Source organism: Saccostrea cucullata, unplaced genomic scaffold (genome assembly GCF_032062105.1).
Source record: "Saccostrea cucullata isolate Sc308-1 unplaced genomic scaffold, CSIRO_AGI_Scuc_v1 ctg4375, whole genome shotgun sequence".
Lineage (NCBI taxonomy): Eukaryota > Metazoa > Mollusca > Bivalvia > Ostreida > Ostreidae > Saccostrea > Saccostrea cuccullata.
Window position 1 is genome coordinate 1 of NW_026939093.1, and position 10,463 is coordinate 10,463.

A 10,463-nucleotide genomic window follows, 5' to 3' on the forward strand; every position below is an offset into this window, starting at 1 on the left:
AGTCCCGACTCGAAAAATCAATGTCCATTTGGACTGCGCCTTGGTCGACGATGGTTTTTTAAGGAATTATTTTTAATGTTACACTAAACTACATGTAATAATTTATAATAAATAATTATATAATGATTTGTAATTCTGGGAAACAACTTTTAAACTTGTTGCTTCCAGGAACCACATGTACTTTTTCATTAAAAATTGGATAATTCTAATAAAGAAATTATTATCGATATTAGGACCTGTAGAGGTTGAATGTCACAGTCATATAAAGCTGCAAAATACTCGTACGTTAAAAGTAATCTGTTCAGACTGATACTTAATTTTTTTTTAAAAATTTAAGTTACCATTATTGCAAAGGTCTCCCTTGTATCCAGGTTTGCATCCATTGTCACATTTCCCAGTTTTGCTATCGCAGATTACATCGTTCAGGCAATTTCCACTGCAGTCGTTTTTACAGTCAGGACCAAATCTTCCAGCTACACAGCCTATAAATGAAAAATTAAATGTGACTAAATTGTAGGTTTCTTCCAATTCATTTATTAACTTAAATTACATATGGACTATAATACACATCATATATGTAAGGCACATGGAAACTGGAAATTAGATTTTGTTGATTTTATAAAACTTTGTAAAAACTTACTTTTATTGCAAAACATATCCATCCATCCGTCAATACAGCCATTAGAGCAAACACCATTAGTAGGATTGCAGGTGGAGTTGTTTTTACAATGCCCAGAGCAGAATAAAGAACAATCAGGACCAAACATTCCACTGGAACATGCTATATCATGAATGGGTGTAGAAATATTTGATAAATTGTATCAAAGAGTATCATTGAATGCACATGGAGGTATTTTTGACACCGATGTTTCTATTAACATTTTATCTATGGATCCATCATGTTGACAAGGAGTGAGTGAAAATTTCCTAAACTCGTGTTATTGATAAATCATACATAGATTTTCCATTTTGAGAGTATTCGAATGGAGTAGTAAATAGTTTTTCATTAAAATGTATGGAGATAACGAATAGCATTCAAGCTCAAAAGTCCATTTAAAACTAAATGAAATTTTCAAAGTATGTTGATTGATCTTATTCATTCAGGTATAAGAGATTCAAAAGACCATATTTCCCCTTCCTCATCACTATAGTTCAACCTTAAATAGAAATGGTAAACTGCACGAGAAAACTAGTAGGATCTATATTTTTTGCGGAATGGTGGCGTATGAAAATATCTTCTTGTCTGCCTCTCAAAATTATTAAACGAGAATGAATTTAATTTTAATTTTTTCACAATCAAAGACTTGAAGAAATTTTTAAACGTAAGTAAAATTGATAATAAGGGACAAAGGTTTCAAAATATAATACCTATGGAAAAAGAATTGCTAAACTAATTTAGCTCAGTATATATCACTTTTAAGTAAAAATAAATTTTCAAACATACTAGAACTATGTAACTTTTAAAAACTTCCAATCTATTTACATATTTGAAAAAAATCCGTAAAAAAGTAGTAAACGATCAAAACGTTTTGTTTCAGACTCATGATGTATCTTTTGACAACTTACCATATGTGCAAATAAGAATAAATATCCTAAAAAATTAGGAAAAGTAGGGAACATTCGGATTAGCCAATATACCCCTTTTAACGTCAATTTGGTAATATCATATCATAGGCTCTATGATAGTATCTTGTCAGCAAATATAATTTGTCATTGAGTCAAAAGCTGACTGACGTTTTTATACTACCGTATAAGTGGAAATTTTGGCAAGACGAAAATTTAGCGATTTTTTCTTTAAAAATGGTGTTTTATTTTAAGCAATGTGAAATTTTAGCGATTTTAAAGAGCTCACTAAAAAGCTATTACAAATAAAGCGCGCAATTAATTTTTAGCGATATTCAATTTTAGCGATCTTGGTTCCCTCGCTTATAATGCCAAAATTAAACCCTTGCTAAAAATTCTGCTTATACGATAATTGTTAGTCCATTATTATACACTGAATACTTGATATCGCGAATACTCAACTAGCAGAACTCTTTTGCGATGGAGGTAGGAAACGTCTGTTGGGTGGGGACAAATGTGCTATTGAATACAATGGAAGATCAGTCATTGTAGAGTTTATAAGGATTTATAAGTAAAAAAATCCTGGTGGAATACCTTTCTTAAAAAATGCTAGCTGAACCAGCCTAATTAATTTTTGAGACGAGCTAATCCGATAATGTTATATATTTAACGGTATTTTTAACTAAGCGGACTTTTCTCATTAAATTTTCATTGAAAATCGTCACATTTCAAAGCTGATAAAATATTCTAAACTTTTCTTAGTTGACCATCTACTATTTTGAGTCCAATTCTTGGTAATACATTGTACTTTCGGCATTAAATCGATCAAATCATCTGATTGTTACTACTCAGTGTAAACAATGTCATGTGTCCCCAAAATCTAGAGCTTTCTCGACTCTCCCGAAAAAGAGCGGTACTAAGTTAGATAACTGCGAGGTACTCGCGATATTATGTATTGACGACGGATTTTTTCGTCATGACAAGGAGCACACGTCGGTGTGACCATTGGGCAGGGGATGTTCACTCCTATATGGCACCTGATCCCACCTCTTATGTTTTTTAAGTCCGTGTTGATCTCTTTCTACTTTATATTGATTTATGGACTTTTATATTCTATTTTTGTTATCCTCATATGTTTTATGCAAAAAAAAAAAAAGAAAAACCATCCAATCATGTGAAATACAAGTAGGATTGCATGATTGGCAACGGTATTTTTTTTAAATTTTGAATATTTAGGAAAAAGGTAATGACCTTGCTCTGACCTTGACTCTAATATAAAACGGTCAAATTTAATATCAATGATACCATCACTTTAATTTTTATATACTATACTCACTATTAATTTTTATATACAAGAAATATGAAATATGAAAGGAATCCTACCTTGAAGATTTACAAAATTCATTATTGTTTCCATGAAAACAGTTAAACTTGTCCGACCGATAACATTGTTAGGAAACCAGATGACCAGATGAAACTACTAAAATTTTAATATACCCTTTGGGTATAAAAATGTTGAAAATAATGAAATTTAAAATTATCATTCTTCATTGTCCGTTTCGTATGTTTCAATCCATTTTGTCTCAATTTGGGTAGAGAGGACGCATGAGTCTATGTCACCTCATTTATTAAGTTCAATTTTATCAGGGGGATATTGGCTTTTAGGTAAATCACATTCTATAACTTCTACACAAAGCAGAATATCGCCCTAGTATATGAATCTGGTGTGGGATGTCCACAGAAAACATCCTCGCCTAGAGTTATCTATCTGTGGGGGAAATCCTATAGCTGAGAGTCTCCTTTTCCGGAATAAATCCTACTCTAGAGTCAGTTTGCCAGGGGGCTTTAGAAGGGAAAGCACACTCTACAAGACCAGTAGTCATTTCAGCAAAACTTGAGGTCTCGTATATAGAATGTATTATTACACTAGTGATTTTGAATTGAAATACATGTATACAGTAAAAGTTTGATAAAACTAATTTGATTGTTTATAAAACGAATATTTCTTACCTTGGTTACAGTCAGAACCAGTGTAACCATTGGCGCATGCAGGGCATATACCATTAGTGACGAAACATTGATTACTCTTACAATGTTCAGGACACGGATGACTACAATCAACACCATAGAAACCTCTGTTACAACCTGTGTTATAAATAATTATTTTAATAATTCATGATGCAAAAATCTGATCAAAAAATTTCTTTCTTATCACATGAACTCAAACAACTTCTGGTTAGATTTTTGTTACTCCTTTTGTAATTATACAATAACTTTAAATTTGCTGCTGTCTAAAGCAAAAGATGACATTCACAATACTATATAAATATGTAAGAATATTGTTTATGAAGTTCGGGGTCATATTCCAGTCAAGCCTGATTAAGAGAAGTTCTGGTTTTGTATTCTTAAATCATACTAGAGAGTCTCTGACAGTATTGAGGTTCTCTTGACATGGTTAAGAACTGCCAAAAAGAAAAGTTTGGAAAGAAAGCATCTTTAGTCATTTAAAGTTTAGAATTGTAAATAAGCTATTTATGTTGAAAGTATGGTCCTGTTTATCAAAATTAAATTAATTTTCCAGATGTCCCACATCCCACCACAGCTGACATAAGTTTTTAAGGAAAAGAAAGGAACTTTTCCTTCGCCAAGTGCTCGATATTCTGAAGTGAAATTTAATAGTCTTTCGGATTAACCCTTTAAGGAATGTCTAATATTTTGATTTCATAATGTGATCAATCAACTGGCTTGCGTGATAATTTGCATAAAACGCCGAAGGCGTCTATACATAAAATTATCACGCAAGCCCGATCAATTGATCATCGTCGTAAAATAAAAAAAAATATGACAGTTAAATTTACATTTTCTTAATCCCCACAATCTACTTGCTGCAAGCCCCGCTTCTGTCTCTATTTGTCCCGCCCCACACGGATTTTTTTTAACCGCGCCTATCGATGAACCAATGCATTGATAAGGAAATTAAGTACATTTACTTTTTGTAATTTTATCTCGGACAAAGACATTGAAAATGTGTTACGACAGGCGATAAAGAACCTTAGTTCTCAAAGACCGTGTTGGCCGAATAGATGTTTATATTTTGAGCCCTCCACATGTACATAGTGACGTCTCTATACGACTGAAATATTTTGAACTGAACATAAAACTACAATCAATGAATTTATTAATATACGAGGGGTGATCAAAAAGTTCATGAACTCATAAATACTTCCAAAAAAGAAATGATATAGAGGTTCAGTGTTGAAAATGTTTCAAAATAGTCCTCTCTGATTTTAATGCGCATCTACAACCAATCTGCCCAAGCGCGGATCACGTGATATATGCAGTCATGTGACATGCTCTTAAGCGTTCATTTCACAGAAGCTTAAAATTTTTTCCGACTCTTATATTTCTAACCATGCAAGTTATTGTTTCCAACAAAAACAGTTTAATTGTCAGAAATGACCTAATCTCTGAAAGATATAGGTGGATAATGATATCTTTTTACAGAATGAGCATTTTGACCATAAAAACCAAAGCCCTCTGTCTTTTGAGCGTCGTTTATTTCATGTGAATAAAGTATGGGTGCCTTCACTTTATCATATCTGATATGTTTTAAGTCTAAAGTAAATGATATTTTAGGGATTTGATAATTATATTATAGTAAAGATATTCATCTTTTTTTCTATCTGTAAGTTGGCGATCTTTTATATCAAATTGCTTAACAAAGGATAGGTCTCTCTCCAAATTTGCTTTCACTGGGCAACAGAACAACCATCATTTTTAAACATCTCCCTTCCTTCACTCTAACAATCAATCCAATTTATGACAAAACTTCTAGCAAGTCTTTTATCTTCATAAACCGTTTACAAATTATTATAAACTTATAAAAAGGAATTTCCAAGAAATACGATTAACTTTACAGCTGTTCGCTTCTCGTATACGACTGAGTCAACCATTTTTTGTCACAAGTGATCTACATTATGACATTATGACGTCATTTTCACATTGTGACGTCACAAATACGGGAAAAAAACGTTCCATTACATATGCTATTTATAGAACATTTGTATGACTTTATGTCTGTCAAATCTGATCTGAATTGTGGTTTGGAAAATATAGAGATAGTTCGCGAACTTTTTGATCACCCCTCGTATTAGTGGAATCTTAAACTAAAACAAATTTGTGAAGATTTCATAAAAATTTCATTGTTATGAAAGTCTGAAAATGATAGCAAAAAGCTACATGAAAATACTATTTTTATTATAAAGTTCGTAGAATCTCTGTCTAAAGTGTTATCGTGATTTGATGAAAGCAAACAATAGGCATATTTTGAATATAGATTCATAATGCAACAATGCTGGAAAATTCACCACATTCCAATTACCAATAAGGTCACACGAGCTGAACATGGATATTTGTAAAATCTGGGAGAGACTTCGACGTAACGTCGTTAAATATGTAACGTCACATTATAAGAGCATCTCACCCATTTGTCCAATTCGACTAAATAATTCTACTGAATGCTACTTCTTTTTCCATTTTTTCTCAAGAAAAGCCTGGGTATCCTGTAGCATGGACTTATCCTAATTTTTCAATCATATTTCAAACAAAAATACTCCCCATCTTTCCATTTGAATATTTAATTTTAGTTGCAATGTCAAGCAAAGTACTTCAGTGGTCAATGTCCGTTAACGCTTTGTTTGTCTACGAGGATGAACAGGCTCTCCAAAAAAGCGTTTACACCTGTAATCAACCTCAATAGAAGTTTATTTTTCCTAAATTTTTAACGTCACTGGAAAACCAGCTGCTTAATGAATTTTTCTCCAGCCTGTATCAGTAGAATACGCGTTTAAACCAAATTGTTGCAGAGATTTTCACAAATCTTATAACTTGATTGAAATTTGAGGTTTTTTTTTTAACAATTTAAAGATGAACAATAAATCATCAACTAATAAACTAAATATCCAGTAAATCAGTAAAACTCTCACACAAAGGTTTATAAGAGGTCAACAAATCGTAATAATGACATAATTTTCTTTTTTTAAGCCAGATAGCGCAGTTTTATTCTCATTTTACGTATTAAGAAATGAAATTGAATATGAACGGGTAAATTCATTCCCCGCATTTCCAAGCTTCCCTTTCTATGGCAACTGCCATACAGTACTATCATAAATATTTAAAATGTTTCGTTTATTTAAAGAGAATTCGACAAGTGTCTATATTCTTATTTGTAATTTTCAACCACTTTCACTTATATATAATTAAATGAAATAAGAGGAAATTCCACGAACTTTTAGATCAACACTCGTATTCTTTTTTATAATCAAATATTTGAAATTAGTGGCTAAAAACATGTTAAAATGGTAAAGGTAAAAGAAATAATTGATTTTCATTAATTAAATATGTTTTGTTTTTGTTGAATATCCGTTTCTCATTATTTTTTCCAATGGCTATGCATAAACATCGAAAGGAAATGAAATATATTTTTTTCATTTATTTATTAATATTTCATTTTCAATAATAATTAAGCAAATACCTATTTTGAATGAAATAAAATGCTGATAAAATTAAAATTTGAACTTGAACAACTTTCATAAAAAAGAAAGACTCGAGGTAGTCGGAGTAGAAAATACAGAAATGTTCCGGAAAGATTTCTATAAAAACAATTGAACTGCATTGTATTTATGTATTGTAGACAGAAGTTTAAAATGAACAAAGTAACTTACCTAAAACAACCAAACTTACCTAAAACAACCAAACTGCACAATTCAATATAAGTTATCCTTTCATTTATAAACTGGACATATTGTCCAAACGAAACACATACATGTTGTGCTGTCAATGATGGTAAATTTGTTTCATTATGTTGGAAGCACAATTCTCCACTCTTTATTTCGGGAGAATTTGATACAAAAATGGTGTATCCCGATAAACGTTGTTGTTGTCGTATATCTTTAAAAAAAACCAAAACATTCATGAGAGAAAGTTCCATAGGAGCAAGAATGCACAAAGTAACACCAAGCCATTATAACAGATAATTGGGGTAACATAAAAACTTACGGTGGCCATCGTAGTCTCGAAAAGAAAATCTTATGGCATATATGGATTTTATCTCTTGAAGATCGACCATCCACCACTGAGTCTTAAATGGGTCTGATAATTCCACTAGTACTGTCCTAGTACAAGTTTTTGAACTGGTGTCTACAGCTTGTCCTGCAATGTATGATCCATCTTGGCATCCGTTGCATTTAACTGTTGATCTTTGTGTCGCAGATTTGTTTTCAGAAAGATTATCTATAAATAAAATTAAAATTGAGATTATATAAAATCTTTTACCGACTGATCATTTTGTGTAATATCCCAAGCACATACCATAACCAAACGAAAAGATAATTCTAGATATCAGAAAGATAATTCTTAGATCGATCATAATTGTGTACATGTAGTATATTAGACAAGTCTCCAGTGCTTTAGTCAAATGAGATACATATGGCTATTTTAATATTTGAGGGTATTTTATAGGCTTCTCTAAGGAGGCGGAGTAAAACAGTGATTCACTTCTTTGGCCCGCCCTACATTCCCAAATTATGCACAACTTTCATATATGATACCTTGAATATAGATTTCTTTAATATGATCTTTTCTCTATTTCTTAATTGAAATAATAATTAAAAAAAAAATAATCAAATACACCACCGTGGATCCGTCATTGCGATGAAGAGTCTGTTTATGCACTAGGATGTCCTTTATTGCTCAACATTTATCGTCAAATTAAATGAATTCGATGGTTATTATTCTCAGTTCTACCACACTTGTTGCTGAGATCAGAGTAATTCCGGGGAGCTTAAATCACGAACGCCATAAAAAATTATGAGATTATACACACATGTAAAACCTATAAAGTTCAAATAAATATTCACTATAGAATTTTATACTTATTAATGTCATATCAATGTATCGTCTTACACAGTCAAAACATGCAGTGTGTGTTTCCTGAAACAGCTGCAAATATCCTTTTTATAGCCAATTCGGCTGTTCTACAGACCTCCTCAAAGAGAGAGAGAGAGAGAGAGAGAGAGAGAGAGAGAGAGAGAGAGAGAGAGAGAGAGAGAAAGAGACTATTTTTTTTTATCGGAAAATCATCACCACTTTGCTTTTTTTTATCTCAAGGAGACACATGAATAATAGTTCAATTAAGGTAGGACAAAACACCCGTGGATTCTATTTTAACCCATTTCTTAAAAAAGTACTGGAGGAAAAAAGAGTAATATTACTATACTGACAACAATGAATGATCTCTGAAAGAAAAATAATAAGTTTTGGCAAATTTCCGTTATATTTTGTGAAATAATCAGAGAATCCTATATATTGGTCATTTGGGAGCTTACATTTTGGAATGTGTTTACGCTATGTAAGTGCAATAAACAAGCATGTAACAGTCTGTTATAAAATGCAGTGCAACTTTTGTTCCATAAATAGTAGAGGGCTGATATTTGGACACATATATATATAAGGAGTCTTCATTCTTTATGTACTACAAAGGTCAAGGTCATATCAAGAGGTCAAAGGTCAAATATTGTGACGTCATCTACTGAATCTTGTAGTTTTTTTGCCATTGAATTCTTTTTAACTCACCAAAATATCTGAAACCACCGGTTCAATTTTCTTTATTTTTACACATTTTATTCTAGGATCCATTTGAATCATTCTGTTGATTTTTTGTAAAAATTGAATTATACATTTTCTCTTAAGAAAACTTAAACTGTCGAATATTTACATGTGAATTTTCAGTTTCTGACACAATGTTTGTACTTTTTTACTTAATATTTTACCCCGATTTTCCAGTATCAATGTGACTTACTGATTTAAAGTAACAAAAAGGTTATCTTTATTAAGAGTATTTCACAAATTTGCAATAGATTAATAGAAAATTCTAAAATAAGGCTCGTTCTCAAGTCGAATGTCGGATTTCACAAACTTCTTACAGGGGTCTGAAAAGCCATATTTCAGACTATGTGGGCAAAACATGTGCGGTTGAATTTCTTTCATATCTTATATAAAGAGAGATTCTGTATCCAAGAACAAAATATCAAAGTTTCATAAAAATTGAATTTCAGGAAAAATTTGACCTATCTATTTGGTCCTACCTTAATATCTTTATTTCGCTTGCTTTACTAATAATATACCGATTAAGGAGTATGTCATGCATAAGTGCCTCCAAACTACCCCTAAACAGTATAAATATGGGATGATTCGAACAAAATTGAATCTATACTAACTAAGGATGCCTACAAGGGTTGTTCGTAAAGTTTGTGAACAACAGTGATAATTTCTGACAAATAAATAAATTGATAAAACGTATGAAATTTAAATATCATTTTCCTACACAAAATATCTGATGTTTTCGAGGCTTTTTCTACGATTTTGATTTTTACTTGCCAGGAAAACGTCAGAACCGGCGCCATTACGAAAACTGGAAAATCGCTGCCTCCAACCGGAGGCGGCATTCTCGAGTTGATTTTAGATGCTCACGAACGAAATTAAATTTCAAAGTCACAATTTATCAATTATAGTACAATACATTTAGTACTTATCAATGTCGTTTTTATGGTTCATTTTTAGAATATACAATCTGTTGAAAACATTTTATTAGACTGTCGAGATTTTTCTCCATATCGTGCATTTTAAAATCTTGCATGGTCTGTTACGAAAAATGGAGTGATATTTTCTTTCCATCGATTTTGGTGAGTGCCATAGACATTGTGCTATTAGTAAGTTCTGATTTCGGCATTTAGTTTGTTCGCAAGTATCGAAAATCAACCCTGGTAGGAGGCGGTGAAATTTCCTTTTGCATTACCATCATGATGGCTTTTCATTTGAACAAACATTAATCCCCTTCACCA

General features: G+C 31.8%; 1 protein-coding gene across 1 annotated transcript; it reads right to left on the minus strand.

Annotated features, from left to right (window-relative positions):
• Positions 1-341: 341 nt before the first annotated feature.
• Positions 342-8,270, minus strand: LOC134252218 (angiopoietin-1 receptor-like; the record flags this gene model as incomplete). Its single annotated transcript, XM_062734639.1, has 6 exons — positions 8,252-8,270; positions 7,621-7,854; positions 7,306-7,512; positions 3,574-3,708; positions 641-781; positions 342-482 (listed from the first exon to the last, which is right to left on the minus strand). Coding segments are annotated over exons 1-6 (877 nt in total), but the record flags the coding sequence as incomplete, so codon positions are not given.
• Between the last annotated feature and the right edge of the window lie 2,193 nt (positions 8,271-10,463).